This window comes from Podarcis erhardii (genome assembly GCF_964252035.2).
Source record: "Podarcis erhardii genome assembly, chromosome: 8".
Lineage (NCBI taxonomy): Eukaryota > Metazoa > Chordata > Lepidosauria > Squamata > Lacertidae > Podarcis > Podarcis erhardii.
In genome coordinates, this window is record NC_138499.1 from 35,636,610 (window position 1) to 35,659,015 (window position 22,406).

Below are 22,406 nucleotides of genomic sequence, written 5' to 3' on the forward strand. Positions count from 1 at the left end.
AAAGGGTCTCTTCTTCTCCCTTCCTTACTTCACATATGGGGTTAAACAGGTCAGTGGGGTCTGGTTACTTTTTGTTACTCTAGGAGCCCATTGGCTATCCCTTCTGAAGGCCCATGAAATAATGAATAAAACATTAATGAGTATAAAGGTTGCTATAGCATGATAGCCAATGACGCCAAAAAGTGCAGCACATCCCAGTTTGATTAGGTTTCATCCTTCACTCTGTTTTGTCTGCCACTAATACACTTGCTGAGCTTATTTAAAAGTAAACTTGTATCTGGTAGCATGTCCACAGCTTCCAGAGGCACTAGAGTCCTCTTTTTTTAAAGATGACTAAGAAACTTGAGAAAAGGAATTGGAAACTTGGAATTTCTTCCCAGAAGACCAGGGAGATACTGAGCTAAATTAACAGTAGTTTCTGTTCCACAAAGAACAGGGAGATGTGTTTCACGTCTGCTGCAATGAAATAGAATGTGAATCATTACTGGAGAATAATCTGAGTAATGGTTTCCCCAAAAAACTCATTCCTGGAACCTGTGAATTTGTAATATAAAGGAAACACTTCTGTTGATACGCACACAATGCCTTTACCTCTCTACTAGATAATCACACCCTATATCTAGGGCTAGATGATACAATTGCCAAGTAGATTTCAGCAGTAGCACTTCAACCGCTGGCCATTGTTAGTTCTCTCCTTGGGGACGAGGAACCTGTAGTCCTCTAGATGTTGTTCGACTCCAGCTCCCATCGGCATCAGACAGCATGGCAAATTGGTCAGGGATTATGAGAGCTGGAGTCCAACAACATATGGCGGTCCCCTGTCCCTTCCTAGAATATGCATTGCCACATTTGCAAAGCTATTTAGCAATGTGAGATGTTTCTGTTCAGCTCAAGACAAAGTGGGTCATTTTGAAACGAGAAACCACCTCTGAACCTTACAGTTTGGGTGCCTTCTAGGGAAAGGGGTGGGGTGGAAGAATAGCTTCTAACAATTTAACCAGTATAGGGAATTTAATTTGGATATTTGCTTTCACAGAAATGAAAGCAAAAAAGAAAGCTCCAGCCTTACAGTATGTCCCTCAACTCCTTTTTTACCTCCCTTCAGCTTCCATGTTGGCTTTGACATTACAGTTCTGTTTGTCTATGTGCATTCATGATCTGCATGTACTGTAAAATTCCCTTAGAATTTATTCTGTTGTTCCAGAGATTACTGCATTGAAGGTAATTAATGGGAAAGGGTGGACCACCATGTTACACTCTATGTCATGGATAGGCAAAATAAGACCCGGGGGCCAGATCTGGCCCAATCGCCTTCTAAATCCAGCCTGCGGACAGTCTGGGAATCAGTGTGTTTTTACATGAGTAGAATGTGTCCTTTTATTTAAAATGCATCTCTGGGTTATTTGTGGGGCCTGTCTGGTGTTTTTACATAAGTAGAATGTGTACTTTTATTTAAAATGCATCTCTGGGTTATTTGTGGGACATAGGAATTCGTTCATCCCCCCCCCAAAAAAAAAAAACATATAGTCCAGCCCCACACAAGGTCTGAGGGACAGTGGACCGGCCCCCTGCTGAAAAAGTTTGCTGACCTCTGCCTTAACAGATATGCTCCATGATCAGTAATGGAATGTTGTGCAATGTCACAAATGGTGCTTACTCACCCTATATCTACCTTTCTTTGGTCTTTTCAGACCTAAATCTAGTTGGAGAGGATAAACCAGCAAAGATGCCCCATGTTGTTACAGTTCTGTGCTGCCTTATGAAACATGATGTTGTAAGGTTTGCTTATTGACCACCTGTCAAGTACATTCTGTAAGCCTACAGCTCCCTCTGGTGTCGTACAGTAGCAAATTATTTATGTCTGATGGTTAATATATCTTTGCAATGTAATGTTCAGTGTGTGTCAAAAAGAAGAGAATCATGAGTGTTAACATACCACAAATGTTAGCTCCTTATTATTTAGAAAGATGTAGGATCCAATATGGAGGGGGACAAGACATGGGTTTTGATACACTACAATCTGTGCAAACACCATACATTAAAAGCATATTTAAAGCCCCCCCCCGATAATCTAGGGAACTGTAGTTTCTTAATAGTGCTGGGAATTGAAGCTCTGTGGGAGCAGACTAAAGTTCTCAGGATTCTTTTTGGATGGGGTGTGTTTTAAATGGGACATTCATTTTATTTCTAGACAAATCAGAGTCTATTTTCTATTGCCTTTGCTTTGTTTTAAATATGGATTTATCCATACTGGAGTTTCCTGTATTGTTGCAGCTATTTGTGTTCTTATTTAATTTGCATAGTTCACATGACATTGCTGTCAATACCAATCTCAGTGCTTCACCCCTGTAGGTTTACCTAATACAGGAACAATATAAGAAGTTTGAGAAAATCAGGCTCCAAACCACTCCACTTAGGGTCACACATGATTTGTTTCGGTGGCTTTGCATGGGTGGATCAATTGTTCCTTTCTGTTAAACACCCCCCCCCCCGTTCCATGCCTACTACTTTTATTTCTTTCCCAGCTGTGCCTGTAACTAATACCGGTGTACTCCTGAATTGAGGAATATATATTTTTCTGTTGATCCCTCATATTTGCACAAAACCAGAAAACTACAGAAGTGTGTGCTGAGAATTTACAATTACCTGTGTGCTTTTGCACAGTTCCTGGGCAGGACTTTTTTTTAAAACAAAACAAAAAGGGGCTTATCCACATTTGATAAATTGGTCAATTGCCTATCCTGGGTTACTTCAGAACTGGATTACTGCAGTGTGCTTTATGTGGGGCTTCCCTCTTATCTGCTTGCAGTTAGTGCGGAATATTGCAGTATGATTGCTGACAGGAGTGAGACCTTGTCAGCATATAACATCTGTTCTCATAGATCTGCACTGGTTGCCAATTGACTACTGGGCCAGGTTCAAAGTGTTGCTATTGGTATATAAAATCCATAGCAACTTTGGACCACTTTACCTAGCAGATCACCATGCCCTATATCCACCCACAGAACTGGCACTGTTACAGATGCCACATAATGCCCCTCAGAGCTTTTTTCGGGGGGGGGGGTGCAGGGGTATGCATACCTCTAAACATTTTGTGAATCTTTGTACTTTTGTCCATTTACTGTATTTATTTCCCCCGATTTGAACTATAAAATGGTGATTTTCTTGAGTCAAAATGAGAGTACCCCTAAACATTTTTTTAAAAAAAAGCTCTGATGCCCCTTCTGCATTTGTAAAAAAATCAGTATTCTAGTGTCGCAGTGCCTACACTCTGTAAGTCCCTGCCTATTGATATCAGATGGGTGCTTCCACTGTACCCTCTTTGGCACCTGCTAAAAACATTTTTGGTTAGACAAGTCTACCAAGACATGCAGAATGTTCATGTACATTTTAATTTGTTTTTAGGTTTTTACTGATTTTGTTTTTTGACTGTTTAAAGAGTTATTTTTACTGCCAATTTTATTGTTTTATTATCTTTGTTAACTGTACTGTAAATGCATTTAGAACTGCTGTTTTAAATTTGCCTTGAATACTTGCTGCTCCTTTTAAAGCACACAAACAATATAAGAGCCTGCTGGATCAGGCCAATGGCCCATCTCATCCAGATCCAGCAGCCAGCAGCCAACTAGATGTTGACTGGAAGCAAGAAACCATATACAGTGGTACCTCGGGTTAAGAACTTAATTCGTTCTGGAGGTCCGTTCTTAACCTGAAACAGTTCTTAACCTGAGGTACCACTTAAGCTAATGGGGCCTCCCACTGCTGCTGTGCCGCCACTGCATGATTTCTGTTCTCATCCTGAAGCAAAGTTCTTACCCCGAGGTACTATTTCTGGGTTAGCGGAGTCTGTAACCTGAAGCGTCTGTAATCCGAGGTACCACTGTATTCATAAGCATACTGCTTCTGACAACAGAGGTGCAACATAGCCATCATGGTTTGTAGTCACCGATAGCATTATCCATGAATTTGTCTAACCCTCTTTGAAAGTAATCCAAAATACATACAACTGGGGTTATTTTTTAAATGCTTGGTAGATGCAATCATAGATCTCTCATAATGCTGACTGAATGCCAGATGGAGACCAGACGTTAGCTCTGCATGATGCCCAAGTGTCTTAAAACTTAGTGTCTTAAATATATATATATATATATAAGAATATTATAGTTTATTTACAGCACAATTCCTATGCAGGTTTATGTAGAAGTCCCATTTAGTTCAATGAAATATACTCTCAGGTAGTTGCTTTAAACGCCATCTCCAGCATCTCCGAAAATTTTTACATATCACTTGGGAAGACAGGCAAACTAACGCCAATGTACTGGAAGAAGCAAAGATTAGCACTGTCAAAGCAATGACTCTTCAACATCAACTTCGTTGGACTGGTCATGTTGTGCAGATGCCTGATTATCGTCTTCCAAAGCAACTACTCTATTCCAAACTTAAAAATGGAAAGCGTAATGCTGGTGGTCAACAAAAGAGTTTTAAAGACTCTCTCAAGGCAAATATTTAAAAAGTAGTATAAACACCGACAACTAGGAAAAACTGGCCTGCAAGTGCTCCAATTGGAGAACAACCTTTACCAAAGGTGTCATGGACTTTGAAGACACTCAAACTCAGCATGAAAGGGAGAAATGTGCTAAGAGGAAAGCACACTTGGCAAACCCTCACCTTGATCAACTCCTGCCCGGAAACCTATGTCCCCACTGTGGAAGGACCTGTGGATCCAGAATTGCCTTTCACAGTCACTTACGGACTCACTGTTAAGGCCGTCTTCATGGAAAACAATCTTACTCGGCTACGAGTGATCACCAAAGAAGACTCTCAGGTAAGTGTGTGTAGGATGGCAAACCCAGTGACTGAGAAGACCCAGCTTCTTTACTTATATGTGAAGCATTTTTCCTTTGGGAAAAGCTGGTGTTTCTATGAAGAATAGTGAGAATTAATTATACTTTGTTGTCTGTGATACAGTGTTCATACTGTGTCTGTTTTTCCTGAGTTTTTGCATAAGCTTTTGGATACCATTTGTTGTTTTCCGTAGTGATAGCAAATATTTGCATTTGTGGGTTTGGAAACATATCATTTCACTCAGCTGTCTAATCCTGGGTTCCTGAACAATTCTCTTTAGCTGTTAAATAAAGAAGTAGAGTGGTACCTCGGGTTAAGAACTTAATTCATTCTGGAGGTCTGTTCTTAACCTGAAACTGTTCTTAACCTGAGGTACCACTTTAGCTAATGGGGCCTCCCGCTGCCTCTGCCTGCCGCCGCGCGACTTCTGTTCTCATCCTGAAGCAAAGTTCTTAACCCGAGGTACTATTTCTGGGTTAGCGGAGTCTGTAACCTGAAGCATCTGTAACCTGAGGTACCACTAGTAGTATCTCTAGTTACGAACTTAATTTGTTCCGGAGGTCTGTTCTGAACCTGAAACTGTTTTTAATTAGAGGCGTGCTTTCGATAATGGGGCCTCTTGCTGCTGCTATGCCACCAGCACATGATTTCCATTCTCATCCTGAGGCAAAGTTCTCAACTCAAGGTAACTCTTCCAGGTTAGCGGAGTTTGTAACCTGAAGCGTTTGTAACCTGAGGTGTTTGTAACTTGAGGTACCACAGTATTGTTTTCTGGAGGGGCCAAAGAGTGGGGCAAAAATAAACTAGAACATTTGTGGTATAAAAACACAGAAGAGAAAGAGATGGCCAAGAGTGACCTGGTATTGTAAAGAAATATGGTGCACCATCAAGCAAAGCAACCTCTTCTTTTAAGTACTGTCATGTGGTAACACTGGGGAAGCATAACAAAATGAAAGGAAGCATAACAAATCTACCACCAGTACACCGTGATTGTGTCAAGAATATGTTAATGTAAACATTAACGTTTGTCTGGAGGGGCCCTTAGTCTAACCAGCAGTGTTAAAAAGTATGAAGAGATCCTAGATCCACAGAAAAACTCACTGAGGAAATTCTAATGAAGCAGGTGTCTCCTCAGCATTCAAGTTATCTTTTATTGCAAGGTATTTCTTGTTATGACTCCATTAACCAATAAAGCTAATCTAGGCATTGGCCTGTTTCCAAGGAAAATAGCTTATCCATGACAGATAAATACAATGCAGTTACAGAATCATAAAGATACAGATGTCTAATATTTAATCCATGGTTTGGCACATTATGTGGTCTTGAATTTCTTATTTTATCACTAGAAACAAAGACAATGATTCAAAGACACATACTGAAAAACTTCAGCAGTGATATTTCAGCAGTGAAAACAAAACAAATTCCTTCCAGTAGCACCTTAAAGACCAACTAAGTCAGTTCTTGGTATGAGCTTTCGTGTGCATTTCTCTGTCTTGTGATTCCTGATGTCCGATTTATGTCCGTTTATTAAATCGGACATCAGGAATCACAAGACAGAGAAACCAGTAGGAGAACACTTCAATCTCCCAGGACATTCTATACAAGATCTCAAAGTAGCTGTTTTACTACAAAGGAATTTCAGAAATAGACTGGAAAGAGAAGCTGCTGAATTACAACTTATCACCAAACTTAAAACCATGGAGAAACCTGGTCTGAACAAAGACCTTGGATTCTTATCTCATTATACATGACAAAGCCATTTTTCACCTTTTCACCCCTTGCTTTTTCCTGTAAGACCTATTGCAGTCGTTAAGAGTCGTCAACAGGCTCATCACAGCTATCTGCCAATCACCCATTCCCACCACCCTTCTGAGTAATACCCCTCCCCACCTTCTCACTATATAGAAGGGTCTGGAAACTTCTGTTTCAGTGTATCTGAAGAAGTGTGCATGCACACGAAAGCTCATACCAAGAACTGACTTAGTTGGTCTTTAAGGTGCTACTGGAAGGAATTTGTTTTGTTTTGACTATGGCAGACCAACACGGCTACCTATCTGTAACTTCAGCAGTGAAGTGCTGGGATCAGCGGTGCCAACTTGAATAAAACCGGGGGGGGGGGGCAGCCCAACATAATCAATAATATGACGTAGTGCACCCCCCCCATTTGAATGGCAATGCCCATCAACTCGTGAGGGAGGGGAGCAAAGACCCCTCAGCCCCTAGAAGTTGGCTCCTATTCCTGGAATGCCTGTGTTTATAGGTATAGTTTTACTATTGAAGTAACCCCCTTCTCCAAAACAGGCTTGTAGCCAGAAATATTGTTTTTTAATTTTAATTATTATTATTGTGGAAAGGGAACCTTAAGGAGGTAGTGCCATATTGCAGAGCAGCCAGAACATAAATATAAGCAGCCTTGTTTGTTTGAAGTTAAGTCTTGCTGGATCAGACAAAAGGCTTGTTCAGTCCAGCATCCTATTCTCATAGTGGCCAATGGGATGCCTATGGAAAGCACTCAAAGAGCAGATTCACTTCAGTGTTCCACATGGTGGTCTAAATTGCCCTTAAAATTGATTTATGCCAGTAAAAGGGAGCTCATTCATAGATGGTATTTAATACCAAGAAAATTAGCACAAAAACACCCAGAAACTTCACCAAGATGAGGCTGGTGAGGTACATATATTCATATGTGGTGGGAGTGTGACAAAATTGTGGTTGTCAGTTTTATGTAAGATTAGCAAAATTACTAAGCAGCAAATAGAAATGACACCATAACTAGCTTTATTTAATATATTTCAAGGTAATAACTCAAATCTGCATGATAAAGAACTCATTAGTCATCTGCTATCAGAAGAAGAAACACCTAGAAATACTATAGCTAGAAAAAATTCTCAGGGGTTTAACTTTACTATGTATGCATCCCCACCAGATTGATGTCTGTGCTTGTGAGAAACCGTTTACATGGCTGGATTGGTCTGCAAAGAGATGGCCAATAAAAATACATATAATGCAATAGGTAAAAATGACCCTAAAATGGAGGAGCTGTAATAACACCCATTCATATGCAACCAGGGCCTTCCTAAAATCTCAGTATTTGTCTAAAAGCCTGTTGAAAAATGAATATTTTAACACCTGCCCCTGAAAACCTGAGGGGTTGAAGTACAATGAGGTTTATTGGAAGGAAGTTTCAGAGTTGAAAGTCATGGAAGAGGAGCGTTCATAGTTCCCAGTAGTCTCATCTCTCAGCTAAATGCGGAGCCAGGAACATCATAATAATCTCAGATCCAAAGCCGGAACTTAAGCCCAACTAGAATGGATTGAGAAAATCAAATTTACAGATAAATGGTGGTGTACTAAATTTAACAACAACAACAACAACAATATCCAGTAATGCTCAAAGCTTGAGCAGCAACCATCTGATTACTATAATGAGTTACCGTATGTGTGGAGCTACCTTTGAAGATGGTTTGAAAGTTCCAGCTAGTGAAGAACTGTGTTCCGAGAGTTCCAACTGGTTTATCTAAGTGCGGCTATATTACCCTTATTCAGAAGGAATTATATTTACAGCATATTATATTAATTTCTGAGCCCAGTTCAAGGTGTTGTTGTTTGCCTTAAAAACAACAACGGTTGAGATGGTTGAGAATCTAAACATCTGATGGACCTCCTTCTCCCATACCAACCTGTGCATGTATTAAGATCTTCAGCTGAGACTTCCATCTGTTGGTCAGGTATATCTGTAGAACATGGAGGAGAGCAATTTTAGCAATTTTCTAGTTTGGGAATACTCTCCCAAAGGAGTTAATGCCCCATCTGCACTATAAACAGTATATTTTCACTGAAAACAATCAAAGCTTTCCCCAAAGAATATTGGGAACTATGGTTTGTTGAGGGTGCTGAGAGTTAGGAGACCACTATTGCCCTTACAAAGCCATAATCAGCTTAATAATCAATCCCTCTTCCCGGAGAATTGTGTTGTAGTCCATCAACATCTGGAGGGTCACAGGTTCCTCATTGCTGACCTAGCCCATGCAGACTGAAATCTGGCCGTAAACCTGAACTGGCCTCTTTACCTCATCTCCAGTGCCTAGCACTCCTCTGGTGACAAATAAATGCTAAATACCAACAGTAAATGGAAGCATACTGCTGCCCCAATTAACTGTATCTCTTCCCTTCCAACTTACAAATGATCTGATTCAGGCTTTAACATATCTATTACAGTATTTCTAAGAGGGTTACAATTCAAATGGTTTATTAGCGTGCAGATCAAGAAAAATGAACAGCAGTGAAAACTGCTCATGTAGAAAATAAGGAGGTTTTAAGGCTATAACAAAGAGGGCGCTTTAAAAAAATGTTATCTGTCAGCTTTTGAGTAAGAGTTAAAAGCTTGGTAAGCAACTTTTCTTGACAGGCATTACTATATAACCCACATTTAAGCTGTCTTTAAAACACTGTTTCAAAGCAAATTGAAAGTAGACACCTTGTTTGCAGTGACAACATTGTTTTCATATAAAAGCTGCGGGGTTGGAATTTGAGCCATACATTTCGACCACTCAGATTTTATGTGTTTTCTAAACATGGCTGCTAGTCAAACATTAGGTGAAACAAATTTTCTGACCAATCTTAAAGAGAAGACAATTCCTAAGATACGTATTTAGAAGAAAAGGACATTGAAAATATGATACAGTGATACCTCAGGTTACATACGCTTCAGGTTACAGACTCCGCTAACGCAGAAATATTACCTCGGGTTAAGAACTTTGCTTCAGGATGAGAACAGAAATCGTGCTCCGGTGGCGCAGCAGCAGTGGGAGGCCCCATTAGCTAAAGTGGTGCTTCAGGTTAAGAACAGTTTCAGGTTAAGAACGGACCTCCGGAACGAATTAAGTACTTAACCCGAGGTACCACTGTACAGATTTAACAGAGCAATCATTCAGGCTGGATCTAGACACATCAAAGAGGTGTTTCAGTTAAATGCATTGCAAACTTTGTATGAGAAATCGGGTTAGGAAAAATGGAACTCCATAGCGCCATCTGGTGTCACATTGTCATAATGCATATGCAACACATATAAAGCGCCTTTTCTTTGCCAATGTAGCTGAGTCCACATTCAGACTTCTGCTGGTAAAGGCAGGCAGAGTTACCTCTCTAGAGTGCACATGGCATCTAAGCAGTACGTACCTTGGGAGGTGGTGGGAATTGAGTCTTATTATATATTTTTCTAACTTGGTATAGATTCCTGGTGAGTTTGCTGGCACACTAATGAAATGAAGGCGTTTGGGCTCTGGGATAGTTTGCAGTCCTCCAGTGTGTTGACCATAACCCACCCATGACTCTATCCTATTTTAGTGATCCAACGGTGGGTTACCTCAGCTAGCACAGCCATCCTGCAGCATGTGGAGGCATTTCTATAGGTGTGTGGTTGGTAGAGGTGGAAGATTTGCACTTCAATGGCATTGGGAGCCTTCCTCTCATCCTAATTGATATGGCTCATCTGTACCAGGTATTCCAATGGACAAGACAGCCCAGAAAGTTCCAACTGGGCAACTTGCTCCAACAAAGGCTGAAGGTAGGGCTGGAAATGAACTTGAGGCCTTGAGTCACTTCACCCAGTCTACCTTTCCCAAGCTTCTCTTTCTTGGTTTGAAGGCTGTGGGTCTTATAACATCAATCTATAACACCCATATTCTGTTGAGAGCGGTCCAGAGTGGCTGGGGAAACCCAGCCAGATGGGCAGGGTATAAAAATTTATTTATTATTTATATTATTATTATTATTTTATTATTATTATTATTATTATTATTATTATTATAACCTTCTGGCCCACAGGCAAGCTTGCCTGAGCCTTTCTGTGGCCTCTTGCCTGACACATTTCCTGTGCTGCTAGGCAGGTGTGGTAGAATGGGAAATATTTGATTCCTCTAAGTCAAACTTGGGGGTGGCATGTGCGAGGGTCCTGGATTAGGCTGTGCAGGCTCCAGAATGCTAGCCTCAGGTTCTGTGGGCTCCAAACCATCAGTCTTGGGGCTCTGTTGACTCAGAAATACCAGTGCCAAGAGCCTGACCTGATTCTCCAGTTGGTGGTACAGTCACCTCAGACTTGTCTGGCTTATTCTCTTTTGACTCTGAGCTCAATACCAAACTACAAATGCTCCTCAGTTGGCAAACCTCTGAGTATGGGTTTGCACTATTAGTCAAACAGTAAATTCCTGTATCGTGGGAAACACCTCTTATTTGCACTCTGCTTGCAGTTTCTGTAAAATTAATTGGCTGAAAATAAGAGTTCTAATTGCACTTTTAAAAGGTTGCTAATTAATTTTAGTAAAGAACAAGATTTCATTTCATATAAATGATGCTACCTCCATTGTGAAATGTGAACCACATTCTAAAATGTTTTGAACCAAAACTGTAATAGCCACTCACAATTAGCATGTTATTTTAAATATTAGACTTGCACATAGTGAGATGTCATTACCTCCCCACAGTTGTACATGAGTTGCATGGGTTCTGCACTCATGTGCAAATGAAACTCATCCAATAAACACTACAAGCATTGTAGTTAATTAAAACAAATATTATTGTTTGAAAATAAGAACTTTGAAATGTATTCAGCTTTTGATTTTTCTAGGCTTGTATCATAATGTAGTGTAGATGTTGGCAATGTGGTCACACAGGCTGTCTGTACAGCTGCGTGTGAAGTAATGGATAGAAGAATGTAAGTTGCCACAAACTGGTATGGACATCACGGAACGAGCCTGCTTTACACTTTATGTATTGTAGGTTTACCTGTGGGCTCTCAGCATCCTCAACAAACCATAGTTTACGTGTCTTTGCCTATATTTGCATTCCCATCTGCTTTCTCTTTCTACATTGTTCTTTGCTGAACCCAACAAATCCCATGGCTTTCAGTATCACCCATATGGCCATGATTTTGAGATGATGTAGAGATATCAGTCAGAGAGATATAGCAAAGGGTCAAATGTCAAATTTGCATAATCATTAACCATACTGTTGACCAGGTACATATAGATGGCTTTATTTTTATTCCTCCATTTCCTTTGCTTTTAATCCCTTACCAGATAATATTACTTTGTTCTACACCAATGTGAAAAAATTCACAAATGGTGAAAAATGTTGCTCATTCTCTGGTAATCATCTCCTTGATACCTTCCTAACCCCATGAGGCTCTGGTAACAGGTGCCTCCCAGCCTGGAGAATTCATATCATAAATCACAATTATTACCTGATAATATCAATACTGTGGCCTATCAGTTTACCCATCCATTTTTGCTACAGGGCTAGAGTTCTATATGTCATAGCAAGTGTAAGGTGACAAGCAGAGACAAGCTGAGAAGAGGAAACAAAAGAGGGTGGAGAAAGAGGCGCAGTAAGCTGAGGAAATGTTTTCCTTTATCACGGTGCTCTCAAATTTCAAAGAAAAATGATCAGGAACTCTGTTTTCTCTCTCCTTCTCATACTTCCACACCTTCCATTGTGCAATCTTGGATCTTGCATTATACTCCACCTGTGTATTTGCTTTGGCAGCAGGAGCAGGAAGTGGCTAGAGTTCAATGGGTTTGGTGCTTTTGGTGCTTTCAATTGTTTATGTTTCTTCTGGGAATTCTCCCCCTCCCTTTACATATATAATGTTATAGTCTGGCACGTGGGGTTTGTTTGGAGGGATGTTATTACATCAGTTCAGTTGCCCTTTAAACACACGCATAATAATATGGGAGCTATTTCAGCATGATGCAGTCTATGGGGTCAGGGTTGTTTTTGAGGGTCTTCTCTGCAGTATTGTCATCCAGAATTGCCAGCAGGGAAGCTTCCAATTCAGTGTGAAAGGCCCATGTGACTGGCCTCCTGGTCATACTATTGACATGTATATCCCTGCAGAGCAGGAGTAAACAATTTTGGAAAATGTCCCACACTACTGGATGTTTGTGTGGAAAGTGCTGTACCTTAAAAAAGTAAAAATAAAATCCATTATACAGAACCTGATAGCATGTCCAGACATACAATCTTGTTCTTGCTCATTGTTAAGATGCTTTATGAAGGAACATGCATTCTAGGCATTTATAATGTGCCAGTGATTTAGCATTATGTCTCTGTCTGATTAAAAGCCTGGAAATTAATTGGTGGCACCCTTGGATTCAGTAATTCCTCTATATAAATAAAAAACCCATGACTACACTACATCATTTGGAGAATAATTATGGTTCCTCAACTACTGGATGGGAGTACCTTCTTATATGAATCACAATTCCCCTTTAGGAAGAACGTTGCTTTTTTGATAGTTTTCAAGCGATGGCAAAATTGCATATCTCCAATAAGTTGGGTTCTGGCTCCCACTCTTTTAAACTTTTATATTAATGATTTGCTGCCATAATTAGGAAATGAAAAAAACCCCTTCTCTGGTAATTAGGAACAGAAAGATCTCAGTCTTGATGTATGCTGATGATTTAGTGCTCCTCTTTCCCTATTGGGCCTCAAAATCTATTTGTGGTATTCAGCACATCCTGTAATCAAGTCTATCTATAAAATACTCTCAAGGCCAATATTATGATTTGGGGCAAACATAGTCCTAGGTATAAATGGTGCTCAAATCAGCAAGCTTTAGAATAAACTTACTTGTTTAGATACCTGGTGTACTCTTTAGTGAAACCCTCTCTTGGAAGTGTCATATATGCGATGTTGGAGTCTAAGAAGGTAACTGGGGTATCTGAAGAAGTGTGCACGCACACGAAAGCTCATACCAATAGCAAACTTAGTTGGTCTCTAAGGTGCTACTGGAAGGATTTTTTTTGTTTTGTTTTGACTACAGCAGACCAACACCGCTACCTACATGTAACTAGAACTGGGGGAAATGAGTGAGTTCTTGGGTATTAGGGATGTCTGAAGTGTACCAGTGATTAAGGGCCAACAGCATGCCAGGAGTGCTGGAGTTTCTTCCCAGAAGACTTACATTGTACTATACAAAGCTGTATACAAGACTAATTATTTACTTATTTTTATATCCAGATTTTCTTCTTTCATGGAACCCATAGTGGCATTCATGTGGTTCTCAAGACAGTCCCAGACTAAACCCAGCCCTGCTTAGCTTCAGCAAGGCTGTGGTTTCATGTGCTTTCTTCACACATACCCTGCAACCTATCATTTTTGATAGGTGAAGCAGTATGATAAGAGCCATTGTTTTCCATAGCTTACAACACAATTCTTTTCTCATGCTAATCCTTTTTGGGCGAACAGGTTTTGTAGGTAATTGAAGCACTACAAAAACATGCAAACAAAGGCGAGAGTGCAATGAAAGTGAGCAATTGTCAACAATGACTCTTATCATGTCACCTTGAGTCCTTCATCTCCTGCCATCTCGCAGAGAACAGGCTAGAAATTGACAAGGCAGTCGTAGGATGGATTGAGGGGAGGAGAGAAGGCAAGTGGAGCTGGAGCCACATTGCAAAGCGAGGCAGAGGTTGCCTAGGGCGGGCTGAGCCTGAGAGGTGTGGTTTTGAGTGCTGCTGCTGCTGCACCAGTAGCAGCAGCAAACAAAAGAGCCGAGTGCCACATGAATCCCTTCAAAATGTAACTCAATTTATGTGAGATTCTGTAGGTAAGATAATTAAAACAGGGGCGAGGAGGGGGAGGAAAAGTCGGTTGGATGTTGCGGCCATCAAGTCTGCATTCAGCCAGAACATCAGTAGAGATTTTCTCCTTGCGAGGTGCTGGAGAACGAAGAAGATCGAAGCTGAAGAGATATAAGGGGCCTCTAGGGAAAGAAAAAGAAGATCCTATATACTGAGCAGGGAAACAGAAACGATTGTGAAGAAAGCACCCGCCCTCCCTTTACTCTCCCTTAGCAAAAGCAACGGGGGGGGGGGTGGTAAAGCCAGGCAGGGGGAATGACGTCACGACGCACAAGCTCCGTCGGCGTCCCCGCTGCGCATAGGCGCGCCGACACACAGCCTGTCCGCCCGGCCGCCCGCCCTGGCTGGTGCTTCCCTGGGCGCGTGCGCTCGCCTTCGCTTGGGGCTTGCGCCTGACTGCGGGCGCGGGAGAGGCAAAGGCGGCCTCTCGCTCCTGCACGCGCAGCTGCTCTCTCTCCCCCCCCCCGCCCGCTGACGCTTCCGTCGCCTCCACCACAGCTGCGGCATCACCAACCGCCACTACCTGGCCCCTCCCCTCGCGCGGGGCCGCGCCTCGTGCCGGACAATAGCGGCGCTGCCGCAGCCGAGTTGTGTCTCACCCAAATCAGCCCGCCGCCGTCGCCGCAGCCACCCGGGCCCGCTCGCCGGCACCCATGAGCGGCGGCACGCGGCCGTCCCGGCTGCGGAGCTGACCGGGGGACTCGAGACGGGACTTGCCGCCGCCGCCGCCGTGGCTGCTGCTTCTCCTCGTCCTTCTCATTCCTCCTCGGCACTTGCTTCCCTAGGGCTGCGTCGGCGGGCGCGGAGCGGGGTGGGCCGGGGCGCGGGGAAAGCCCCCTCAGCGCCGCTTCTCCTTTGACCGACCCGTTCCCGGCGCGTGGGGCAGGTGAGGGCGGCGGGCCTGGCCTCGCTTCGCTCCGGGAGCCTGGCCTGGCTTTTGTGGGCGCTCCAGAAGACGAAGCGGCGGCGGCGCCTCCGTTTCAATGGAAGTATGTTACCAGCTGCCGGTGCTGCCTCTGGACAGGCCGGTCCCGCAGCATGTCCTCAGCCGCAGAGGAGCCATCAGCTTCAGCTCCAGCTCCGCGCTCTTCGGCTGCCCCAACCCCAGGCAGCTCTCTCAGGTGAGGCGGCCTCGAAACGCTCCCCCCTCGCGCTTCTCCTCCCCCTGCAGAAATGGGGTGCTGGGGTTGGTGGAGGAGTCCGTGGAATTGGGGAGTTTGCAGAACACACGAGATCAGAAGCAAATGTGCCGAAGAGGCGCTTGCCTCTGCGGAGTACGCTCTTTGCTCTCTGTCGGTCAAGTTTTGTCATTTGTAATGCTGGGTAGAAATGCACTCCAGAGTACATAGCGGTGCCTTTGAGGTGCTTCACTGTACATTTATATTGTCCTGCTTTTGTCGACACGTTTCTTCAAGGAAAGCTAGGGTAGCTTCTGCTTTTATGGTTGTCTTCTACTAAATGTTCCTGGGCTAAATAATACTGCTGAGAATCTGGAGGGGGAGCTACCAGCTGGCTATTGCCAATACACTTGCATTTTTATTTTGCAAGACAGCTGTAGTGACATCTTTTAAAGACTTTTTTTTACCCTTCATGTCGGAGTAGTTATAAAACTTACACAGGGTGTGATTCAGTCAAGGTTTTAGAGGGAGAATTAGTTGTTTACATTTGACTGGATTGCACCCAGTCTCTTAAATGTTTTGTGAAATATTGGATTCCTTCCCTAACACCATATGGACTAATGTATTTACAGTAATGTTCTTCCTTTATCAACCACTGAAAGCTTTTAGATAGAACTGTCCTAGATTTGCAGTGGTTTCTAAAAAAACCCCCATGTTGTCTGTGCAGTTCACATTGATGTATCCCATTGTGATTATAACAGTAACAAATTTATCCATAATAAATATAGGTAGGCGGTGGAGTGTGAAAAAATAGATCTTGTTGCCATTTTTGGCTCTCTTCTCTTCAAATGTTTTCAGAACTCATTTGCCAATCTGTTGTTGCCCTGATGCAGTCTGCTGAGATTTCCCTGCAAATGATAACAAATCTCTGAACTTTAAAGCATCTGCCCAGAATAAGATATAATGTACTTGTTTTATTGTCTAATTTGTGAGTATTCTCAAATAGCATAATCCCATGTAAGTTTACTCAGAAGTAATTGAGTTTTATTTCTTTATTTGTAAAACTATATACTGCAATAGAATATTGTACAACCGCTACAAAGGTCTGTGGTTATAAACAGTACAGTGGGGCTTACTTCAAAGAGGTGGGTACCCGATTGAAGTCTAAACTGAGTATTTTCTAAACTTATTTAGGCTTCAGTTTTATACCCACTACCTTGGAAATAGGCCCCATTGAACTCATGCTGAGGTGATATGTATAAGATTGAACTGTTGGGTATCTACTGGCGGAAATCAATCAATCAATCGATTGACTGATTGATTGATTGTATACCACAAAATGCATAATAACAAAAACAAACACATTTAAAAGGTCATGGAATTTTGTTGTGTCTTTGACATATGTGTTTAAATCTCTTATTAAGAGAAGAGGAAATCATCTAATGTTTTGCTTCTTCCTCTGGTGCATAATAATAGCACCTCAGAGTTTGTTATAGAATATGTTTGTTAGGGAATATTCAATTTAATAGAGAGAACATACATAGTTGGCCCAATGTTTTAAGTGCTATCATATAGGAATACAGTGGTACCTTGGGTTAAGAACTTAATTCGTTCCAGAGGTCTGTTCTTAACCTGAAACTGTTCTTAACCTGAAGCACCACTTTAGCTAATGGGACCTCCTGCTGCCGCTGTGCCGCCGCTGCACGATTTCTGTCTCATCCTGAAGCAAAGTTCTTAACCCGAGATACTATTTCTGGGTTAGCGAGTCTGTAACCTGAAGCGTATGTAACCTGAAGCGTATGTAACCCGAGGTACCACTGTACTTTTATGAACATTGCCTTAAGAGTAGAATGAAAAGTATGCATCATCTAGTTATTCAGAAGAAGTACAGATTTTGTTTGGTGAAGATTCTCTTATTGGGAACTACATGTTATGCATTAACACTTAACTGTTAACTGGGGTCTTTGTAAAGAAAATTAGCTTTAAGGTTGAACGGTGAAACTGTGTGGGAAGAAGGTGGTTACTTCTTTTCCTGTCTGCCATTTTTCTTTGCTAATCCCCCCCACAACAGGATGCAGGTAGACATTCAGAGGTATTAGCCTCGGTTGCAACATCTGCAAGTAGTGTGGTGTTAGTGCTTCAATGACAACATGAAAATGTCCTGTTCTAGCTCTAGTCTAAAATAATTCATATGCTGTGTTTTACTCCTAAAAAGGGTTCGCGTAAGAATTCAGGAAAAATTAAATAAAATACCTGCAGTTCCTGCCACAGGAAGTGATATGCTCATGGATCTCCTTGTCTGGATTGTGGGGTGTGTGTGTGTGTGTGTGTGTGTGTTGGCACTAGTACATTAGCCCTACATGCTTTTATGCTTTGAACATGTTTGCATGTACAGGCATATCTCAGAGATATTGCAGGTTCAGTTCCAGACCACCACAATAAAGCAAACATTGCAATAAAGTGGCTCACTATTATTTTGTGTTTCTCTCTGTGTATAAAAGTTATTTTAAGCTATACTGTAGTCTGTTAAGCCAGGCCCTCCTGGCTGCAGGGGTGGGAAGGGAAAACTTGGTTCCAGCCCTAGCCAGCTCTGCTCCTGTGGCAGAGCTGTAGGGGGGGAGGGGCTAGCCAGTTTTTTTGCCTCTGGAGGGGGCACCATTTAAGCTTCCAGCCTGTGTGTGTGTGTGTGTGTGTGTATGCAAATGCATGTGGGGTGTGTGTGACAAACTGGGTCTTTGACCCAGGCAAAATAAAGCCTAGTTTTGCTCCTGCCAGTGGCCAGAAGAGGGGCAGCGGGGTGTATGTGTGTGTGCGTGCGTGCGTGTGTGTTTTCTTCCCCTGAGAGTGGCTAGGCTGCCTGCAGCTTCACCCACATCTTAGCACAGAGCAACATCTGAGCACAATAAAATGAGGTATGCCTGTATACACATTTTTTCTGAAGGTTAGTGAAACTTACTTTGAAGTTTAGGCCTGAGGATCATAGTATTGCTTGACTCTGATGTTTTTAGCTGAAGCTGCTATCCCTATTAGCTATATATATATATATATATATATATATATATATATATATATATGTGTGTGTGTGTGTATGTCTGTTTAGCTTTGGAGTATAGTATTTAACACAAGTAAGTTGGCTGACATCAGCTAACTTTGTTACACGTTAGTCAATTTTCTGTGTACTAAACGTTATTTCTGCCTCGGTCCAGGTATCTATTACATAAAAGCAAAAGTCCTTCAAATGTCTTTTGTTTAACAGTTTTAACTATTGTAGTGTGAATTGAATGCCTTGTTATTACCAGTGAAAACCTTAACCTGAAATGCTGATTTAGAATTCCCCTGAATAACTTCACTGAAGGAGGAGGGTGAGATCTTTTATTTTACAAGTCAGGCAAACCTCTTTGCCACATAATTTTTATTGTTATGAAGTCCCCTTCTCAGTTTAGACCTTAAACTTTAAAGACTGTAGAGTTTGTCATTTGCATCACAAGAAGTGTTCTCCATAAACAGCCAGTTTGAGAGCCTGAAATAGAGATAAAAGTATTGCATTCAGAATCTTTTTCCATTTATGCTACCCAAAACAGAAGAACGTACCAATAGATTCTGATGAACCTTTTGTAACTTGTTTTACAATTGACAAATCAGTTCTAGTAACCAATCAGGTTTAAACAACGTGCAATATTCAGGAGGGTTCATAAATAGTTCTAGTATTGTGTTTATTGTACATATGCTGTTCTTGGATGGTGTAGCAGGGCAAGGTCTTATCTTTAAAAGAGAGCATATTTTTAGACACATTGTGCTAGTGTGGTTAGAATCTTCTTCAAGAGCACTTTCAGCCCCCTCACTGCTGTATCAAAACAAAAGTGAAATACCGTATTTTTCCGTGTATAACACCCCCCGGTATATAAGACACCCCCTATTTTTGGGGACTTGAAATTAAGAAAATAGGGGGAGATTGCCCCTGTGTATAAGACTACCCCCCTTTAACACTATTTTAAAGTAAAAAAACCCTAGTCTTATGCACGGCAAAGTATGGTAATATTAGCAAACAAAAAAGGCAGAGCTTTCCCCACAATCACTCTGTTTTTAAAGTCACAGTTCCTTTGATAGGCAATATGCAAACACAGGGTAGATGGATTTCTTTGAACTCAAGCAGGCAATGAGATTGGATCAGTTGAAATAACTTTGATAATATCTCGGTTCCTTGACTGTACTGTTGTGTTCTATTGTCAGCTAATCTGCACGTCTTGACTGTTTCTGTTTTATAGGGATAATGACATCTTTGGGTTCCTTTCCTTCTGTTTTCAGAAGTAACCTGTGCTTTCACATGTTCCTTGGTAATGGATAAAAGTAGCTGTCAAATGTTATAGAAGCTTAAACTTCCTTCTGCACTGAAGCTTTGTAGGTTTGGGGTTGTTGATTTTTTCTCCCCTAAATTTTATACAACAGTATTTTTCCACCCTGGCCATTTTGAAGTTCTGATGCAGGGAACATTTGCAGCCATTTAAGTTTGGGCTGTTAACATTATGCCTGTGGGTAATCTTGGTCTGTGTGTGAGAAGTTTTGTGACCGATCAGCACCACTATGCTGCTTTAATAATTTATTTTTGCAGTGATAACTAGAGAGTCTGAAGTTGAGGCTTCAGTAGATAAACATGCTTACTAAATTTTCAAGATGAATTGTACTACAGTTTCATACTGAACCACTGTATTTGAGTCTAACCAATAATTTTGGCAGGCTTTTTCTTGAATGATAAATTGTGGCAGGTTTGGCGGTGGTGTTTTGTTAAAGACAACAATAAGGAGACAGTGGGTTAATTAGTGTGTTTAAGTTAGCAGTGGATTAGTGTTGAAATATTTTGTATATTCTTAATGTTGAGGAGCATTCTAAAGTCAGATAGTAGAGAAAATAAGCAGACATAACCTTCAGCCTCTTCGTTTGATCTGGCTTCATAGTCTGATTTTGTGTTAGTGAAACATTAGACCACCTAGTTTTAGAAAGAGTGCAAGCTTTTAAATTGCATGTTCTTAATCAAGCTTGGGGTATTTAGAGAGGGAATGAATCTTGTATGTGGAAGCTGATAAGTGATTAGTTTTTCTAAATTCTTGATTAGAATTTAGAGTGAAGTTGATGAGATTAGGCTGTATCAAATGATGTTTGTCTTGTGCAGTAGTCGTATTTTTCTGAAAATGTTAGTAGCTACCTCATAGACTTGCACACTGTTTGTTCTCCCATGAACATTTCATCTTCCATCCTGGCCCCGGGAAAGGTGGATGTGGTTTGCCCAAAAGAGCCCGGCAGGCCTAATTACACCCATGTGCCAGAGGTTCCCCACAATTGAGCTAGAGCTAATTATGGTTAACATTAGGGTAAATGTAACCTTACATCATGGTTAATGTAGGGAATGTAGGATGGAATTTGTGTGGAAACAAGGAAGATGGAAGGGAGAGAAGTTTGTGTGGCTCTACATTTTTGATCTTCAAAGAATGAAAGCTGAAGAAAGGTTGGTCTCAGCTGTAGCTCCTCCCATTTGCTTCAAACATGCAACCTGTTTCCACAACACTTTTGAAAACTGCTCCCAAAATACTTTGCTCTATACACGTACAGTAGTACCTCTGGTTAGGTAACCCTCTGGTTACGTAAATTTCAGGATGCGAAAGCGGCAAACCTGGAAGTATTTGGTCGGTTTTGCCACACGCGCATGTGCAGTGGAAACCTCGGGATCCCACCGGACCTCTGGAACAGATCCCGTCTGCAACCGGAGGTACCACTGTAATGAGGCACTCCAAATGTCACTAAATTTTTGATACAGTCTTTGCAAATAATAAACGGAATTCTGATACTGAGCTGCTAGTGAATTGCAACTAATTGACTAGAATAGTCTGTTCTTCCTGGGTTGCACAATTTTACTGCTGCCCTGTGCACAATACTTAACTTATACACACAGTCCTTTGGTAGTTATTGCTGATTAGTTTCCAAAATCATCAACACTTCTATCAGGAAGTCAGGAACCTGCTATTTTCTGAACATAGCTGCTGCCAGTATGGAAGGTAGTGTAAGCACACTGTAAACATTTTGGTTTATTTATTTTACAAAATTTATATACTGCTTGATCATAGTAAAATCTCTAAGCAGTTTACAAGAAATATTAAAATTATATTTTTTTTTTATTGTCAGCAGTGAAAAAGATTAAAATGTGTCAACAATTATGTGTCTGGATAAAGGTAAAGGGACCCCTGACCATTAGTTCCTGACTCTGGGGTTGCGGTGCTCATGTTGCTTTATTGGCCGAGGGAGCCAGTGTACAGCTTCTGGGTCATGTGGCCAGCATGACTAAGCCGCTTCTGGCAAACCAGATCCCTGCGTAGAGGTGCTATATGCTGACATGGTCATACTTACTGTGTCAGCACTATTGCAGCAGTGTTCTGCACTAACTAGAGTTTCCATGTCAAGTGCAAGAGACTTGACAGAGATCTACAGAGAGTGCATTATATTAATGCAGTCTTGAGTCCCCAGTGCCTGAACTGCTGTGGTCAGGCTCTCTTAGTTCAGGGATCTTTGAAATTGTTGTACTGTAATAACTTGTAAAAGGCACTTCTAGCCATGGAGGCTACCTGGGCCTCCAGAAATGGGTAATACTGTATTATTGAAAATTATATTATTATTTAATGTTTAGAGTGCTTCAAAAATATTGTTGATGGTTTGAAAAAAACAGTTTGACTCCACATTTAGGTGATCAGCCCAGTTTGTATTCTGGCCATATAACAGCATTGATAAACAATGGGTACAAAAATATTAACTTGAA

The 22,406-nt window shown here is 41.5% G+C and overlaps 1 protein-coding gene across 2 annotated transcripts in view; it reads left to right on the forward strand.

The window, feature by feature from the left end:
• Positions 1–15,323: 15,323 nt before the first annotated feature.
• Positions 15,324–22,406, forward strand: part of PDE7A (phosphodiesterase 7A) — a 49,952-nt gene continuing 42,869 nt past the window's right edge. For both annotated transcript variants that reach the window (XM_081874461.1, XM_081874462.1), the window contains exon 1: positions 15,324–15,607. In XM_081874461.1, coding sequence (XP_081730587.1) covers positions 15,470–15,607 — 138 coding nt within the window. In that variant the 5' untranslated portion in view covers positions 15,324–15,469. The remainder of the gene's footprint in view (positions 15,608–22,406) is intronic.